Source organism: Phalacrocorax carbo, chromosome 6, assembly GCF_963921805.1.
Source record: "Phalacrocorax carbo chromosome 6, bPhaCar2.1, whole genome shotgun sequence".
Lineage (NCBI taxonomy): Eukaryota > Metazoa > Chordata > Aves > Suliformes > Phalacrocoracidae > Phalacrocorax > Phalacrocorax carbo.
Window position 1 is genome coordinate 47,029,259 of NC_087518.1, and position 20,185 is coordinate 47,049,443.

Below are 20,185 nucleotides of genomic sequence, written 5' to 3' on the forward strand. Positions count from 1 at the left end.
CTCAAAAAGTTAACAGTGAGTGTTCATATGTCAGTGAATATTGCTAAGGTTTGAAAATGAAATGTTATTTTATAAAAAATGGAATCTTTACTGTTATAAAGTAATTTGCAATTACTTTGATTGCTTTGGCTTGTTTTCCTTCCTGCCCTTCCCTTTCTCAAAGGCAGACCTGTATGAGCTCTTTATCAGGAAAATATTAATTTTATTTGATAGCCGCTAGAGGGTGCCCAGTAATTGAGCCTGGAAGAGCAGCGCTGCTCCAGACTGCACTCGAGCAGGGAGGGATGTGTTTGGAAGTGGTCACATTGCATGGTCGTTAGACTAGAGTGTCTTCAAGTTTTCTGAAGAGGGAGTGGTTTTTCTGGTGTTGTAGTGGATAGGAGAATATTCTACAAATGCAGTCATATTACTGATGAAGGAAATTCTTTGACAATCAATGGAAATAAATAACTGGTTTCCTAATGTCTAAAAGTACTTCATATATTACTAAACGATACTTGTGCACATAACCATGTGGTCTGTGGAGGAAATAAAAATGCTGATATGAATAGTAATAATAATAATAAAGAAAAGAAGCATTAAGAGAGGGCATAGTGGCACTACAACGGAAGGAACAGGGTGGTGGTGAGCTGTATGTGAACTGTATGTGCTCTGTATGTGCAAACAGGAGCTGTAGTTGTGTGTGAGGACAATAAGGCGTTGTACTTAAGCAGCTAAGTGAAGGACAGTGAAAGTACTGTGGAAGAACACTGTAGATACTAATTGTTTGGGGTTTTTTTTTTTAAATCCATTTCCAATTTCAAAATTTTCTATTGTAATTTGAATGTCTTCAATTCTGGAAAGAAAACTGGGGTCTAAAGAATGTTGTTTATTGCAACTCCACTAAACTATATAACAACAGATTGGTTAAAAACAGCTCTTAGGCTTTTTTATTGGTTGAAGAGTTTAAAAGAACTTGACTTGCTAGTAAAATCAAAGTGGTTGTTACCTTTACAGTTTATACTTGTTTCATAGTGGAGATTAGTTCTGGATATTTTTAAGACAAAGTTGGTATCTTTGGACTAGCAAACGATGATTAATTAGAGGCTACTTAAACAAGGATAATTTGAAGGCTAGATCATTTCCCTGAAGTCATAAATTCTAGATGAAAGGGGAGGCTTGCCTCCAATTAAAGCATCAATGGAGATCAAAACACATCTAATTGAAGCAACGTACCAAACCCAGTTACACTGTTTACTGCCTACTGTTAGGTCAGTTATTATTCAGATTAGTTTGTTACCCACAATTTTTAAAAGCATCATGCTCACATCTATTATTAATGGATGTTAAGGAACTTTGCCTCTTACTTTGTGAGTTCACCTGTTGTTTTCTTCAAATGGCTTCTATTTTGAACTAGAGTTAAATAGTTGTGATTTGAATATCTCCAGAAAGTGATATTTGAAAAGCCTGAGATTTCAGTACATGATATTTTATGTATATGCCCTTCTTAAAAGGAACAATCTGGTCACAGCTCTATAAACTCTAGTTTGTGCCCATTCTTGACTGAGGGAGAACATGTCTAAAATATCCTTTTCCAACATGTTGGTATGTAGGCATTGAAGTTTATTGTGACGTCTGGGTTTGACCCAGAACTGACTTAAAACTACATGTAATGGCAAAGTGATCCTGCAGTTCCAACAAGCAATAATCTGCTACGGTATCTTCATTCAATAGTGGCATTTCTAAAGCTTTTATAGGTAATAGAAACCCAGTGAATTACTACCGCATGCTAGTAAATTGATGTAAAGATTAAATTCGAATGTCAAATACCACCTGTAGGTTTTCGTGCCCTGCTTCCACAGTTTCAGTTGGCAAAGCCATACTTTTCCATGCATGATATCCAGAACAATAACAACGTGTTCTGTGAGCCGTGGACATAACGAAACCTGATTTCTAGTGAATTCCTGCCTCATCTCAATGGCTGCAATAACTCAGCCCTCTCCCTCCATGCTTCCTGTGATCTCACCTATCTCTGACACTGCGTCCAGTTCTTCCCATCTATTTTGTAGCACCTGTGTAATTTCTTTCCCCCCTTCATAGACAGCCTGCCCTGCCTCTGTTCTCCAGCTGGTAGTCAGGTAATATCAAAGGAAAGGTGAAATCATATGCTGTGGGTAGTTACGAGATCATGGGCCAGAGGTCAGCTGGATGAAGTATAAAATGCTATGCTTGTAATGGAGCCTTTTACTAAGGTGGGTAGCAATTTGGGTCCCTTTCCTCTACCTGGCTGTTGATTTACACCCAATCTTTGAGATGTTTAGAGCACTGTCAGACCTCCTTGAAACTAGTGAATGTGTTCAAAAGTTACCAGATGGGACAGGTGGATGGAGGAGAATATGATTTCCTTTGCAAAGCAGTCTTAAGTGGAAAGGTGCTAAAGAATGTCCATCATTTAATTGTCCAAGTGGAGAGATCCCTTTCACCAGATTTGTCAGATTAGATTCTTTGCTTCCTCAGAGCGCAATTCCTTCCCTTTGTTGCCTTGAGTGCTTCTTGAAAGCCGGCAATTCCCTGTTCAGGGAAAAGGTTTAGGAGAATGCAGGAGGGGAGCATCAAAAGTTTAGGCCTGCAAGCCTGGCCATGGAGCTGGGTCATCCAGTTCGTCATCTGTTCTGGGAGATGCTTTTCATCAATTTTTTCTTCGGTTGTCATTTTAATGGATAGAATGTATTTTATATTTATATTTTTTTGCTAAATAGCTGAAAGTCTTAGATACTTTATTATACCTGATGACTCACTGGAAAGTTCAAAACAGTTAAAAGCTATTTAATTGTAACTTATTTAAGAAGTGTAATCTGTGTGGATAGGAAGAAACCCACAACCCCTGTCTTTCAAGCAATGGGTCCAGATATTGCTGAATGCCTGTGTATTAGATTATTGCAGAGCAGTGGTGGTTGTGGCATGGTGTCTTGTTGTATGTTATCAACTGTAGCAGAGTGTTAATTAAGAACGATGTAACCTGCAACTCCAATTATTAGTATTATCTGTTTAGCTGGACAGGAGCAGTGCCTTGCTTTAGTTACTTTGAAAGCTTCAATAAGAATGGTAAGATTAATGTTTTATTTTCACATCTGCTCATGAGACAGTTTAAAAATCCTGAAGTTTAAAATGCAATAGAATGTAAACAAAAGGGCTTCTGCTCATTTACATGTTAGCCAGATTTGCTAACTGATTGCTGTTTGAACCTAATCTACCACCTTCTGCTGCATTAGCTATAACAAACATTACATTTACATACTGATTTCTTATTTTGTTTTAATGTAAATAATCTGTAATTACAGTAAATTTGGACTTCTGTTGACATGAGCTTGTATAAATCTGTAAGTTTAAAATGGAAATGTTAATTACCTTGTGTCATACCTATTTATATAAAATTCAAAGATTTTGGGGGAAGTCTCCATGTGACTGAGAAAGATATTGCCTAATGTGAAATACTGAATGTATTTCATAAAAACTTACAGAACTGGTTTCAAAGCTTAAAACGTTACTAAAATTTCAAAGAAAAATGTTATTAAAAGGCAAGGTATTATATAAAAAATCAAAGCATTAAGGCAGTCACTTAACAATAGATACAACCAATCAATTTAATATATTAAGTGTTACAGAACAATAGAAAAAGCAGTAAAACTGGAAGCTTAAAATATAATAAACATCAATACTAATACCATCTTGCTTCAGCATTGCATAGTCTGATTGAACAGTTGCTGTCCCCTAAGATTAGCAGTATTTGCAGTTACACATTTTTTGGCTAAATATTGTTCTTAATTTATCAGACTTGAGGTTTATAAATTACACTGTATTGGGATTTGGATGGAGTTGTTAGTGAATAAACTCTTTCCAGAATTTTAATTGAGTTTGATATTTTTAGTTTAGTGGGGGAAAAAAAATAATTCTTGCAACTTCCATTGCTTGAAATTTTAAGTTTCTAAGAGGAACATTTTGTCTGCATACTGTAGAGTTTCAACTCCAGCTGAACCCTGGTCCGCCACTTAGGTTTCTGTGCATGGTGATAATGCCGATAACGAGTACTCTAAAGGCAATCCATATGAAATCCTAAACAGGTCCAAATCTCTCTTGCTAGAACTGGTCTGAGCGATGACTGTGCTCAGGTCTATTTTCTTTTGTTTGTTCTTGGACTTCTTTTGTGGGTGTTCCTCTAATGGAAGATTGGTGCCCCAAAATACCATCAAGTTCCCTTGCTTTCTGTGCTGAGGGGGAAAAAAAGTAATGGCAGTATATAACGTCTCAGCAAATGCTTTTGAAAGCTAGGGTTTGCAGTAGGGGGGAAATGGTGCTGATAAGAGTGGCCTACTTTAATCCTATTTCTAGTATTTGATTTTCTTTTCCCACTAATTAATTCTCAGATTTAATTAAATTCTATTAGCACTGATGGGGGATAAAAAATCTGTCTTGTCTTTAATGGGACCTGGGGTTTGGCCCTGATTTTTTTTCTTTTTTTTTTCTTTTAATGCAGATGTTTCATTTGGAAGATTGTAGTCAACTGATAACATTTGCAGGAATATGAAACTGCTGCAAACACTGAAGCCAAAACTTTAGAAATGTGCATTGTGTTCAAAGTCAATCTTCTTAATACAGTTACATACACCTAAAAAGAAATAAAAGTAAGCTTCAGCTTACTGTCAGTGAGAAGTCTCCTTTAAATACACTTATTTTGTACATTTGATCATAGCCTTAATGGCTGAAAATACAATTAGGGCAAGGTTTGTTTTGGAGGCAGAGCTTTGTTGGCACAAATAATTTGGGGTAATAGATATCCCTAGTTGCTGGAGGAAATGTATATGGGAGGGGACTAACATTGCTGGTTGTCCAGCTGCGTGTTCAAATCAACCCCATCCCACAGAGAAGCATTGGTACATGTAGGAAGTCATTGGCACAAACTGCCCATCAGATGTGCCATCAATTCCTCCTCCCATTGGCTTTCTAATGTATACAGTATGGGTCTTACAGCTGTCAGACTGCACGAGATTTTGTTATAAGAGCTCAAAGGATTGAATCAGTTGACCACTGCATTTCTGTATAAGCAGAAGTAATATTCCTCATTATATTATTTTTCTGGAAAAAAAACAAAGGTCAATGATTAACTGTGCACTTTAATTGCTAGCACTTTCAAAACCAATTGTTTCCTCAGTTTGTTCAGGTTTGTTTTTTTTTTAACCAGCTTAATTTTCAGCCTCTTCTTTGACTGTATTTGGCTATGAATACGTACTGAGAATTTGCTTGTTAACAACAATCAGCTTGCATTGTTTAGAAATCCAAAAAGTAGAGGTGTCAAAATTGTTAGTTACTTCAAAAATTGAGGCTTTTAATTTTAAGGCACTTCATTTAAATTAACTGTCTTTGAAGAGTATATTTTCCTTTTCTAAATACTCTGCTGTCACATTCTGATGAAATAGAGAAGTGGAAAACCTTTCCTATGAACAGATGGTTTTTATTAGCATGCTGTACTGCAGATAGTACTGAAATGTGTGTATCATGCATACCTTGAAAGACTGAGGGTTTGATCGAACTACCCTGTTTCATTCTATATTTACATCAATTACAGAATGAAAACGTGCGTCATGTCATCGGTTATATTTTCAGATAGAGTCAAAAATAGCTATAACAGAGCCTTGTGTGATTCTGTGTGGAATCCAGAGCCATTCACATATGCTGTAATTAATGTTTTCAAAGCAATTAAATATGTCATTCGCCTCCAGTATTTGCTAAAAACAAATAAAAAATCAGAATCTGAAAAAGCACAGCAGGATATTTTAGTTGCTACTGAACATTTGCCAAAAGAAAATATGGTTATGGTGATGCTGAACTTATTGTTAACAATCAAATTAGAATTACCTTTGAAAATAGGCATACAGATTTTCAGGACTTTTCTCTTTTTCCTCTTTTGAAGGACTGTTAAGTATTTTTAAAAACCTTAGGCTTTTTCTTACAAGATTTTGTGACAAGTGCAGCTACCTTCGTAGATGACTTCAGCTACATTTGTAGTGTCTCTCATACACTTGATCATACCTAGCATTGACAATGAGTTAAATTGATCTTCCATATTAGAAAACTATAAAAAACGAGAAATAGCACTTCATGATTTTATTTTGTAGTATGTCATTATCAAGTTTAAGATGTCACAGAATCCAAATTAAGTTGCTGAGTGAAGATATTTTTGTAAGGTAATTTTTCTTGAGATGTTAAAACAAATTGTGCATCTCTTACTAAAGCATCCAGTGAGTACTGCATGGGTTCCGTAGCAGCTGAGCAGCAAAGCTTCAGCTCAGTAATTCCCATAGAAGGAAAAACTAACAAATCAGGACTCAAATAATCTAGCAGTCTTTCTTCTCTTCTTGTATCTTAAGATACAGCTGTTCTCATCTACATGCAGAATATGTCCTTTATTGCTAAGAGGAATGGCCTGTTGAAGTGTCATGGAACAGTGAAGACGTGAAGGAAAAAAACCTAGTCTGTCATTCATTTAAGAGTGTGTGATAAGAAAAAAAAGAATTGAATAAGTCCAGTTTAATTCCGTATGCCACTGAACAGGTCAAGTCTACATAAATATTGTTTAGAAATCCAAGCTATGTTACAATGTTGCTGCAGTTTTGTAGCCTATATAAGATTGTACACAGCTGTAATTGCTGTGTCTGTAACAGAAGTCCTGCCTTCTATTTTGAAAAGTAGATAGCTGCATAATTTTGTACCCAATTAAGCAAACAGGATGCCTTTTTAACATCCAGATATTTTGTTACCAGGAAAATGACAAAAAAATGCCAATTTTGTGACAACATCAACATACAGTTGGTCTGTTTAATCTGTATCTTAAGATTTTTTTTTTAATTCATGTGATTAAAGATGTTTTAATGTACATTTAAAACAATTTGAGCAGAACTAACTTTTCTGAACGCTCAATACCCACATGAGAAATTTTGCTGTGGTTAGTTTACCAGTTCTAATTAGCCGGGTTTACGTGCTTTGAATGAAACTAAGCGGAAGAATTTCCATTTGGTTTATGCTTCAGGTAACCCTAGAGAAGCGAGAGCATGCTTTGCCTTGTTCTACTTACCATCAGTTTTTAATGTGCTCTGTAGCTTGATATTTTGTCTGGTCATCAAATGCTTACAAGCCTGGTATTAATGGCATTAAGAGTGCTAAATATACCCGATGTTTGTGAAGATAATGTGACTCTCTCGATTTTGAGAATACTTAACATTAGAAGAGCCTTAAAGGCTGCAGTCACCTTATTAAGGAAGGAGTTCAGGAATGGCCTTTGGTCATTCTCAGCATGCTTCCTTGCATTTAAGAGTGAAAAGAGAGATGATAATGTTGTGCCTGGACTTGTCCATGTAGAGTTTAGGGTACCCTGGGGTTTTTGCATCTAACTGTAAAACAAGCTATAACATGCTTATCCCTGATTTTCTTGTTTTTCTTTCAACCATTTCAGGGTCCTGCAGGAGTCATTAAATCAAAACTTCATGCTGATTGTCACCCATCGAGAAGTCCAGCGGGAGTACAACCTCAACTTCTCAGGAAGCAGTACCATTCAGGAGGTGAGTGCTGTTTCACAGCTGAAGAATAAATGTAGCTCATTATAGCTAATGCTAGCTCTGTTAAAGAGGGTTTGCATGGTCTCGATGGATATTCCTTTATTTTATTAATCAACTGGATCATCAAAATTGCTGTAATTTGATTAAAGAACTTGGCCTAAAAAAAGGTTTTCTATGAAATTACACAGAAAAGCTGTTTCTTTTTGCATTGTAGTAGCAAAATATATGAACAGTGTTTACTGAGTTATTCTAGAGTGATGAGGAAAGGCAGTTATTCAAATGACGTTTTACCTCTAAGCCCCTTGAAGCTGCCTTTGTCTTCCCTTCTTTTAACCAGCTCCATCTCCATTTTCTAGGCACCTCTGCCATTACTGGTTGCTATCGTAGTGTTGTAATTCTTACTGCCTTGGTAGCCAAATGGTTTTGTGTATAATGGATGATCACTGCTGTTCTGTAGAATGGCCAGCAAGGGGTGATATTGTAGAGAACTTAATCAGAATTAAGTCCTGTAGGAATGAATCTCTCTAATATGACTCTGGACCCTCTGAATTTAGAATAAGCAGTCCTCACATATTTGTAAAACTCCTTTCTAAAGTCAAAGGTTGCTGTCTAATGCTCCATGGCATGTCTCACGCCAGATGTTTTGGATGTGATTTTCCATATAACCCACTAACTTCTGGAAGCATGACAAACAATCTAGAAATGTGAATCTTCAGAATTCACATTACAAAATATTAAGATTAAATGTTTGCTTTTCAAATTAAATGTATGTTTGCTATTGGTCTGACACTTCTCTTGGTCTTTTAGGGTTGAACAGATTTTATTGAAGTTTTTCATGTCTCATGCTGACATTGTAGACAGAATTATTTTAAGTTCTGTAATAGTAGCTATAGGAGCAGTATCTTGTACAACAATATAAAATTATCATTAACTGTTTTCACTGTGAATCCTATTATTCTTAGGATATAAATGCTGATGTTTCCCCTGTGTGAAAGCCTGTTTTTCTACTCTACCTTTTTAAACCTATTATAGTAAGTTCTGGGTTTTTTAATATATAATATAAACAAACAAACATAGTTGCATCGGTTTGTTTTTTGAGGGGCCAAGCTCTGACTCTTTAAAATGAAAAATGAATATTTATGGAAATATATGATCAGAATATTTGTTTTCAATTTTAAAATGGTGAGATTGTAAAAGAAAACACATACCTAAATATCGCCTGTTTGTTTTTTTATCTATGCTATATCAATTACTACTTTCCTGGTGGGTCTTACCCGGCTTAAAGGAACCAGAAAGCTCTGACGGTGCATGGAAATTTAGACTGCCTTTACATGCACTGAAGTTTTCTTGTTTGTTGCTAATGGAAGGTTACAGTCAACATGTTAGCATATGAAGTCGACTTAAATTAAGTGTCAGTTATGATTTTCCCCATTAAACAACCAAAATCCCCCCAAAAACCCCTACCAGCCGATAACCAGCATGACCATCAAAACTTCCTTTGCCTTTGTCTTGTATTAAGTATAACGTCCAATAGAGTGTATAAAATCATGGAGACAATTTCAGAGACTAAAATGAAAAGAGAACTCTGGACCTTCTTGTGCAGCCGATGCTGAACAGGTGAATATGTCTGTCTATGCAAAGTCTCGTGGAAATCACTGGGGATTTGGCTGAGGTAAAAGGGTTGGCACACATTTGTCTAATTACAGAAAACAAGCACTGTTTTGTATGTTAACTCCCTAATGGCTATTTAATTTATTTTTTTCTCTTTTAGTATGGAGTGAGCATTGTAAAAAATGATTGATAGATCTAGTTAGTCTGTGCGATTTGGAGGAATCGGTGGTAGCTTTCCTTCTCTTCTCTCCCTTGTCTCTCTCCTCTCCAGGGACTGTTCGATTCCCCACACACACACACTTTGCTTCCTTGTTCACACTTTAACAAATTAATAGTTTACTTTCCTTCTGGTATATTTTTGTAATTGTGGAAAAGCTCTATGCAAGTTGCAGTTGCCAACCACAAGAGGGCAGGAAGGACTATTCAATTATTACCTAAAAATGCTGTTCAGTGTTTTCAAATTAGCTTCTGGTATATTAACAAAAAGGAGTATAATGGCCAAGTTATTGTTTGATTTACAGATAATTGGCATATTGCAGGGAGGAGACTTAATTTCACCCTTTTAAATTAAACAGGGAGATTTAAAAAGACATAAAATATTCATTAATGTTCAGTGATTATAAAGCAGTGGCATATATTTATTCTACCTTTATTACTGTTTCGATGGGAAAATACTGCAAATATTTCAGAAATCGACTTGGCCATACTGACAAGTTGAAATGTTTAAGCAGTGTTAATGCAATCTACTCACACATTATACCCTATGCAGAAAGATTCAAAATGACTACATCAATTATTAAAAGAAATATTTAAAATTCTATAAATGTTCTGCTGCTTGCCACAGTTGGGTGCAACTGTCTCTCCAGGGCTAGTTTTTTAGTTTGTTGTTATTAGTAGGGCTGTGAATTTTAAGGAATAGATATTTTTCATGTGTCCTAAAAAAAACCCCAAACTTGCCACACTGAAAACCCAAACCTACCCCCCTTTCAAAACTGTTTTCGATATTTTGCAATGGATTAAATGCAAAATACAGTCAGCTCTCAGCTGTGCTTTCCTAAACTACTGTTGCTTCAGTTCTCTGTTGCCTTTTTTTAACATACATGTTTAATAGTAAAGGGTATTTGGATGAATTGTTATTTCAAAGAAATCTTGCTGTTTAATGGGGAAACAGCCTTACAGAAAATTCTCTGAGAGAAGCCTGAAGCCGTAGTGCTCATGTCTGCTTCCACAATTTCTTGCCTATTAATTCAGTAGTTGGTTTTTAGATGGTACTTGAAAATGCCTTCTTTTTTTGATGTGCTTTATCTACATCTTCAACTATTTACATATTAAGATTTAATTTCTCAGTTTAAAAACTATAAGTTAGTATCAATTATATTGATTATAAGCTTATATGGAACCTTCAGAATTGAAATAAAAAATTAAACCAAACTTGTCCAAAATTCTGGATATTGGGTTTTCTTTTTTTTTGAGTTGAGCAGGGGAGTTGTTAACTTGGAAAGTTAATGATAACATGTTGGCCTAAATTGCAAATTAATCTGTGTCACAGGTTTCTGACATCTGTTTGTTCTTGTAAAATTGCAGTATTAAATTAATTCTGGGCAGATACTGTTCTGGGAAATATGATGATTACTTTTTCCCATGATCCGCATTTTAAAGGGGAAATTAGTAGGTTTTGTGCCAGTTTGGAGGCTGCAAATTAATACATTTTCAATATATTATATGGCTAAATAAGGACAGTTCTAACAAACCGAACTCCTAATACTTACAAGACTAAAAGGAATTTTCGGTCTGAATACTTGCTCTTTATTCTGCTAGGATAATCTGTAGAGGCTATCCAGAAAGGGAGTGAAAGAATTCTAAAATTTTGGTGTGAGAAGCTATGTGCTAAATTATTACAAGGCATTGCCACATTCAACGTAATTTGTTTTCTGTCTATTCTTATGAACTTGTTCTCATTTAGAAATGAACATTGCTGCTGCTTTTCATTTTTGCAAGTTGTAGTTATATTATTTGTTAGAGATGAAGGACAGCCCTTTTCAAAGGGGGAATATTTAAATGTTTTATGGGAAGCAAGTTTGTGTTTTCATCCTGGAGCAAACTAATTTGTGAAAAACTACTTGAATTTGAGTTCTTGTCACAATAGCATGCTTCGCACTTTTTGTTGTTTTAGTCAGTGACATAGGAAAAAAAAATTTAACAAACCGGATAACTCCATTAAAAACAAGGAGCTTGTGTTTGTCTGTTTTACTGTTGGTACAGACTTTGAAGCCTTTTTGTGATTCCTGTGTGCAGGATTACAGAAGTATCCAGTGTACACAAGCTGTGGCTGCTAAAGGGTGGACGAGTTAAATATGCAGAAACCTCAGGCCTCTTGTAGATTGGTGATTTTATTTTGTAACTGCTGGAGATTCCAGTTGAGAATACCAGCTAAAGCATGTACCGGGCACTATAATTCCTAGTAAAACATAAAATCTGTGCAAACAGTGCAAAGAAGATGGGTCCCTAAATACTGGCTGCCTCTGCATAACTGCATCTGCTCTTTATTCTGTTCCTTTAGACAATAACCTAATTGGAGGCTAGCTGCTTAGCATCCCTGTCACCTGTGATAGGTAATATGTTTGTTCTTTGTTCCCTATGGACTTACTGTCTAAGGTGGAATATGAAAAGCAATGTATCCAATAGCACTCCAGGCAGGAGGAGGAACTATTTGTGCGTATAACTGACTGGGCTGAGATAAACTATAAATTCTGTGTTGGCAGACCCTAATGACAGTTTGAAGTCCTTTGTGCTGAATTTTTTAAAACTTTTTTGATAAGTGGAAGAATGTGAAACAAGATACAAAACCACCATTTATAAATATGCAGGCAGAAACCTTATTTAAAAGGCCTATATATGTAAATATATGTAAGCAGATGAATCACCTTCAGCATGCAGAAAAATAATCCAGATGAAGGTCTTGTACCTCTTTCAGATCTGATGTTTGGTGTCTGTACAAAATATTTTCAATCCAATGGTTGTTGAGTGGGATCATCCACTGAAAAGGTCAGACATTGGCATGGGGACACGAAATGTATATATAAAAAATGTTCTTTTTAATATTGTAGCTAAGTAATAATAACAAAATACATTTGCCAGAGGTCAGAATATGGACATGTCCATATATGTTATTACATTAACAGCTTCAGAAACAGTTGTGTTATATTTTGAGTTTTTTAATGTGCTCCAAAATTGTTGAAAACTATTCTTAGGCTAATAAAAATCAGTAACTATCACTTTTTGATATTTAATAGGAGGTTCACAAACATTCTATGCTATTGTTCAATTATTCTCTTAGTATCAGAGAAGCGAGGAAAATACGTTGTTGCTAGACTTATCATACTTGAGAGAAATAGATTCATTTTTTGTGAAATTTGAACATTTTGTTTGCTTTTTAAAGAAATCTCATGTAAAAATTATATTCAATTTATAGTGAGTCGTAACAACAGTATACATAATTTAAACATCTATCACTGTCATAGCCTCACTGTTCTATAGTGGTAAATGAGTACCAGCTAGCAAGCTAGGTTTTGACTTTTTAAACGAGAGAAAAATCTGTTTCTTTAAAGCTAAATCAACTCCTTGATTTGGTTTTTTTCCTTTCGTTTAAAGAAAACCAGCACATTGCTACACTAAAATGTATTTGCTGAAAGAAATCCTTAATAAACTTTTTGTAAATGGTGATGTGTTAGGAATGATATGAAAAGGAAGTTCCTTGGGAAATAAAGAGAAAATACCTTTTATGTACCTGTTCAAAGTGATAGCTTTATTAGGCACTTAAAATATCTTAATATCTGACTGTAGAGATCTCTTTCGAAGAGATTGTACTGATAAAGGTGTATAACCATTATTCATTTGCTTTCTATGCAACAGAAACAGCAATAATAGATAAAGGAAGGGCACTCCTTTACTTCTCTATTAATTATGAAGCTTAATATATTCCTGACAGAATATGTTTCATAACCTGTAATTTGGTTTTGGTGGGTTTGGACGTGCATATCATTAAAGAAACGATCTTCAGTTATCAAAAACTAGTAAACACGGACATTTTTATATGCAAGAAAAGGCAGAGAGTAAATAATTGCACTGGTGACCAATACTGTAATAATCCTGTTTTACAATATGCACTTGACAGGTTGTAATAGTGCTAATTGAAGAGACTAATTCACACTTGCTTCATTCTATTCAAAGGCAAAATCAGCAGCTTGTTTTGCTTTTGACCAGATGGTCCTGATGAACACCTACTGTGCACTTTAAGTGCTTTACTAGAATTACAAAGGCTGGGGGCTGCGTCGGACTCAAAATGATTTGAGAAGAGAAAAAAACCTCACTGCTCAATGGATTTGGTGCAACTAAATTAATTCTAGTGGACCCATTACACATTGAGCCCCCTTTTCAAAGTGCTGAGCCTCCTCGTTTGTTCTGTAGCAATGAGAAAGTGAAAGGCAGATTACTGCAAACAGAAATAAAAAAAAAGTGCTGTGAAAAGGAGAAAAGAGGCCTTGAAGCCTTTTCATATCATTTGGGTTTTTCAAGTGCGTTATTTTTGGGGAGGGTGGATGTATGAAAAGCCAATTGGAGTTTTTTTTGTTTTAAAGTGCGCTATTTAAGTACTATGAATATAAAAGCAAGAGCAACAGTTGACTGAGTTTACTGTGGTAAAGCTTTGTGTCCAAGGATGAATCAAATTCATTATAGTCAATGCTTTGTATTTTCATGTGAATGCAGGGTTAGTTTCACAAGACTGTGTCTGTTTAGGATAATTATAATTTAATATTTTCCTTTCATAAAGTTATCACTGTAGATATCTAGAATTTGCTGAAAGCAAGGTTTTTTCTTTAATAAATTTAGAAGCACTCAGAGAGTTTAAAACTCCAGAGGAAGCTGTTTGATTTCCAAGGGAAGGCGAGGCATGTTCCAATAGCATCGAAGCACAGATTATTATAACTAATTAGAAGTCACACATCTGTTAGCTTTCGATTTGTCAGCGCTTGTAGTTTTGTGTGTATGTTTATAGCTCCCTTTTGCCTTTCTCTCGTTCTCCATTGCATTCCATCCATAAGCGTAGATGGATTTGAGAGAAACTCTCAAAGGATAAGGATCAATTTATTTGAATTTGAAAGTAATGAGGAGTCATTGTTATAATTTTGGTTATAGGTTCAGCTCCGTAAATGCTCAGTCATGTGAATTCTCCTTATTTTAGAAGTAATCATGTTGAATTGAATGGCTTTGCTCACATAATTTAAGGATGCTAAGGATTTTGGGGATCAAGACCTAATTTAAAATCCTGAATTTTTAAAAAACTGCAATTAAAACTACTGCTTGCTATTCTGATTTTGAATATTTGCTATGTTTTACTTTCGGGATGGAGAATTTTTATGCAAGGCTTCTATCATAAAGCTAGCTATTAAAAAGGTGTTAGCATGAAATGACAAGAAAACCTAAGCAGCTTTATGAACATGTTAACCAGCTATGTCCCTAGTTCCTGTGCTATTTAAAGTGGGAAAGCAGTACTTGTAGCTAAATGACATAGCACGGCTATCTGTATAAATTATATTTAGCTGAATCATAAATGAGAAATTAAAGTTAGCATTTTTTAGCAATAAAAAAATTAATCTACAGCTTGTAAATTAAAGTGTACTAGAGCATGGTTTAACCTTTCTATCCTATGGTAACTATAATATGATCACTTCTATTATTGTACGATATACAGTTATGTTAAAAAACCCCAACAATCGTTAAATTGTTGATTTGTTTTCAAACAATGAAATCTGTATTTGTGCAAATTATAGTAGGCACAGTGTTCTCTCATGTTTTCTCATCAAACAACCCAATTATACTTATAAATAGTGAGGTGCTAATGAACTGTTGTTCTGGAAAAGTTGTGTTGTTTTTTTTTTTTTACTTGAGTAAGAAAGGAAACACTTCACAATTTTAGAGTGTTTGCTTGGTGAGAAAATATTAGAAAATATTGTACTTATGTAAATCATGTTGGTGCTATCACTTTTAAATACACAACAGAAGCTAATCTACAAACCCCATCAGTTCATATGGAGCACAAGTAGATTCTTGACATTGTAAATTGCTCACTTAATTGGGAACTGAGGAGTTACTTTTATTCATTGAGTTATAGAAGCTTTTTTCACTAAGACTTTATACTTTGGTTTAAAGTTTATTACTGCATTCATTTAATAGAAAGAGGAAATTTTTTTGGAGAGTTGCAGTGATGAGAATATTTAACATAGTAGCCGTGGAGATAATGACACCGAAATGGTCAACAGTATCTTAGCAGCAGCGTAATGAAAGCGCTGCGCTACATCGCTTTGTAATTACTACGCAAAGAAAATACTCAGTTGCCATTTCAAATGTGAATGAATAATGTTTTTCTCTGTTCAGTCCATAACATCTTAGTGAAACAGTGTGCTATCTCTTTAGTAAACCTGTTTCTTATGATTTTTCAGTTATATTCCTGTGTCTGTGTGAAGCATGAACTTGAAAAGTTATTCTTTTGTTTTTTTATGAAGAATCATGGGCATAAATTGAAGAGCCTTGCACTCATTTAAAGGATAAAATGGCCTCATAATCACCCTCAAGAAATCCCTGTTACTGTTTTTAAAAAGGGTTATAGGAGCTCTCAGCAAACATTTGCAATAAGTGGCAAAATTTATGCCTTGCTTTGTGGTAGTTGCGTGACCAGACAGTGGGGCATAGGATTGTTTTAAGGTTTTTACAGCTGCAGGCAAAAAGCATCTGTTCCTAGAAAAGCCTTCATTGTTTAATTTTGACATTGACTTTTCCATGCTGCTTGTACCAGTCTCTGGATTAGGTGCCACTAAGATAAAATTTGTTTTAAGTTGCTCCCAAATGCAGCTGTCACTATAAACGGCCTTGTAGCTTAGGCAAAGTAGACATAATCAAAACAAGCGTTTTTGCACAAGGTCATCTCTGTAGACTGAAAAAGCTCAGAGCAGGAATTTTGACAATATTGTATCTTGTGAGTAGCTAGGATATTAGCTTTTGTGGTTTTTTAATAATTCTTCTGGTGATCATGAATGTGTATGACCGCCTCAGAAACTATGAAAAAAAGGGATTTTTTTCAAGCTGCACTGCTTTTTCTTTTACATATATTATATTTATTTTGCTTGAGCAGTTACTGTGGTATTAAATGACATACAGTCCATGTGTGTGTTTGTATCTCTATATCTCTCCAGTGAAATGGAATGATTTACAAAAATCAGGGAAAGCTGACATTTTTGAAAAAGCTTCCATTTCTCTCCTTCAAAGTTTCCAGTGAATTAAAAATGAAAGAGCACTTCATTTTATGTATCCCAGAGTTGTGTTAATTTCTACCCAGCTGGTCTAAAATGATTGATACAAAGCCAAATTTGTGACTGCCTGCATTACAAAGTCTGTAATTTGCTAATGAATTATGATAATAATCTTTCATCATACATGAAAGATTTAGACAAACAATTTACTAACTATATAGTTTGATCACAATTTTGGGGTTTGTACTAAGCCTCGAATCTATTTTTCTCTGCCTAGATTAGCAGACCAAAGTGAACTTATTCGTACCTTGTTTTGAAAGCAATATTGCTGGAAGATATGTGGGGATGATTGTAGACAGCAGAAAGGATATAAGCTTGCAGTGTAAAACTCCGTATTGAATGTATAGATACAAATCAAACCACCCAGTTTCCAACTAGAGAAGCATCACAGTAGGCATGGCACAAGAAGTTGTTTGAGACTACATCTACTGTTGTAGGGACATAGAAGTAAATGAAAACAGGGTAGAGATGTTTATCAAGTTAAACCTCCTCTGGGTATTGTAGAGGCAAACTATTTAGAGCATAGCTAGACAAAGGCACACAGGAGCAAACTAGGCTTAAAAAATTGGAAAAGAAAACCAAATCCTCCAGAGGAGGTACAGCTGCCACAGGATCCTGTCAACCTGAATAAAGACCTGCATATCATGTCAGCAGTTAATCAGGAACACTCTAAGGACCTTCTGAGGACAATGTTAACAGTAGGACATAGCACAGTATAAGCAGGTGTCTTTATATGTGAAATCTGCTTGGTTTTGGTCATCTCAAGGCATGGGTCATCCACCTTCTGACCAAAGGTTACTTCCCAGTTCTGCAGAACTTGATTTTGTGTTGGATATTTTACTTTTCTGCTAGTGAATGACGCAGGAAAAAGGAGAGGAGCTTTGTGTTCAGTGTCTTCTGACTTTTCTTCAGTTTTGCAAGTAGGCTCAATCAGTTTTCTGCTCCTCTTGAGCTCAGTTTAGTGGATTTAAGTGGAAATCATTTTGAAAAACAACCAACCAAACAAAAAACCCACAAGAGCCAACATGCACATCCAGTGCTGCCATTGACTTCAGTGGTTTCTTCAGACCATGAGTTACCTGAAACAGCTGGTTTCTCACCCCAAAAGTACACATATGACTGCCCAAAACAAAATCACATTGAGAGCCCTGTGGCTACTATTACATGAAGTATTGTTTGGCTGGTAAAAAGATAGAAAAAATAAAGAAACTGGGAATAAAGGCAAGAAAGTAGGATAACCTACTGGCAAGAAAATGCCATCCAGAGCAAAGACTCGTAATGGGGCCTTGTGAAAAGGTAAGGAAAGGAACTTTGGGGTAGGTGCTGACTGGAAAGGGGGTTGAACCATGAACAAAGGCTTTTTGTTGTTGTTTTATTATGTTGTTTGTTCTGACCATATCTAGGGAATGAGGCCTTTGTGAATAACAGAAAAACAAAGGCTTTATATTAGTTTTATATTGTTTTCAAACATATTTTACTGATTTCTGGTGATAAGCTACCTTTTACTGTACTCAGCAACTCTAAAATAATACCTCTTACTTAAGAAATATTATGAGCTATGTTTGTGTCCCATTATTAGTTTCTCTGTAACCATAAGCTGACTTTCAGTTAAACATCTCCCTGCTGTGTCTTGCAAAAACTCCTGTTTGCACTTAGCCACAAAATTTTCCTCTTTTAAGACTAGATGGACTTATTCCTGAATATTTCAGAAGTGGGGAGTGTAAGAAGTGCTTAGGTTAATCTGGGGAGTGTTTTGTGTGTTGACCATTTCACCTATAACTAACAATCTGTTTCACCCACTCTGCTGAAAAGGTCTTGGCTTTTTGTATTTTATTTTTTTTTTTAATTCTATGCATTGACTTTGGGCTGGCAGAGGAAAGGCTAGACTGCAGCTGAGAACTATGACCACAAGGCAGTCTAGGCTGGGACTAAGACAAACACTATGGAGAGGCTCTGACGTTCACAAAAAGCAGCAACAGAACAGTGGAAGAGGATACTTTTTTGTAGTATGAAACATTAAAGTGAAACTTCTCTTGCTGTTGCAAATGTTAAACTGTCATGTCAGGCAGGTTCATGTTAATATTATGAGGTTGGGTCTCATTAAGCCAATGAAAAATATGGAAATTCTCTAGAGCATTCTGTGAGGTCTGGGTGGGATGAAAGCTTCTTTTTTGATGGACTACAAGTAGTAGACTGAGATGAAGCTTGAATTGCCATGGAGATGTCTTTACTCTCCTCCTTAAATCTTCCCACAGAACAGTAAGTTGTAGTCTACAGCTATGTCTACAACAGCATGCAGGACAGCGCAACAGGAGGTCTGTGTAGAAAACCAGTTGGTGATGAGGATCTAACATCCACGCTATTTATGTTTCTGGCATTCTACTAGTGACCAGTTCTAGTCTGGTCCTGTGAATTGAATTTTTCTTAGTAGTTGAAATTTAAAAATTGTGCATCTTCTGGTGTAGTTTGATCCTATTGGTTGGTATTCAGTTTGCACACTTTGAGACTGCTCCATCCTGCAAGCTTAAGTATAGTAAGCTGGACAAGTGGGACTTACTTAAGGTCAGGAGTGTGTTTTTGAAGCAAAACACTAATGCAATCCCATCTTACAAAGACTGGATCTGCATCGGTCCCTTGGTGCAAAGCAGTATTTTCAAATATTACACCATTGGGAGACCTTCTCCATGTTAGCAAAAACACTGTCATTTTTTAATAAGTGTATAGACAGAGGTGGTCAAATTCTTCCTGAACAGGAACAAGCAAATGAAAGATTAAGTGAAAAGTGCAGCTGACTGCAAAGTAGTCTTATAAAGAATCAACCTGAGCAGTAAGAGGAGTCTTTTGAATACCCAAAAAGGTATAGTTTTTTCATTTAGAGGAGTATGTTAACATTGTGAGTCATTATATTTTTTTCTTAAGATCTGTTTGAAATGAACAATAAAACTCAGAAATGAAATGTTTCTTCTGAAATGTAAATGCAAACTGTTTGAAGTAGAGGATAATTTTAGCATGCAGTCTGAAATAAGCATCTGTCATCTCAGGACACTGGCATCAGAAGAGAAATAAAATCCAATTTCAGTTCTCATTTTGTGTGTCTTTTGCCTTTGTCAGTTTATAGGTTGGACCTAAGATAATTGGACAAACACCCATGTACATTTTCTCTTCTGTAGGTCATTTTGCTTGTGTCGTAAACCATGTCTTTCTATTTTTTTTCTTCTTTTTAAGAATTTGTTTTCTTCTGTTTTAGTTTTTGTTAGTCTGCATACATGTTTTCTTTTTCACTGCTCTCTCATTCCTGCTTTTGATCTTCTGGTTTATTTAGTCTTTTGCAGTTTTTAATGAAAAACTTTTTAAGAATTTCTTCATTGCAGCCTGTTTAAGAAATCAAGGTTTGTCTGACTTAACTTTTCTAAATACTGTTTTCTCCTTACAATGCAGAAAAGCATACTGTAAATCAGAAACTTTAAAATTATTATGCTCTTTATACTTATTTTCTCCAATACAGACTGCTAAGTATGTTGAATTACACTTGAAAACTGTCCCCGTGTGGAGGGAATTACTGAGTACAATGTTTGCATGTTGGCTTTTCAGAGACTGAGTTTTCACTGATTTTTATCT

The 20,185-nt window shown here is 35.5% G+C and overlaps 1 protein-coding gene across 3 annotated transcripts in view; it reads left to right on the forward strand.

Annotated features, from left to right (window-relative positions):
- Positions 1-20,185, forward strand: part of FAF1 (Fas associated factor 1) — a 173,776-nt gene that overhangs the window by 46,145 nt on the left and 107,446 nt on the right. For all 3 annotated transcript variants that reach the window (XM_064455119.1, XM_064455118.1, XM_064455120.1), the window contains exon 7: positions 7,487-7,592. In XM_064455119.1, the coding sequence (XP_064311189.1) occupies positions 7,487-7,592 (106 nt within the window). The remainder of the gene's footprint in view (positions 1-7,486; positions 7,593-20,185) is intronic.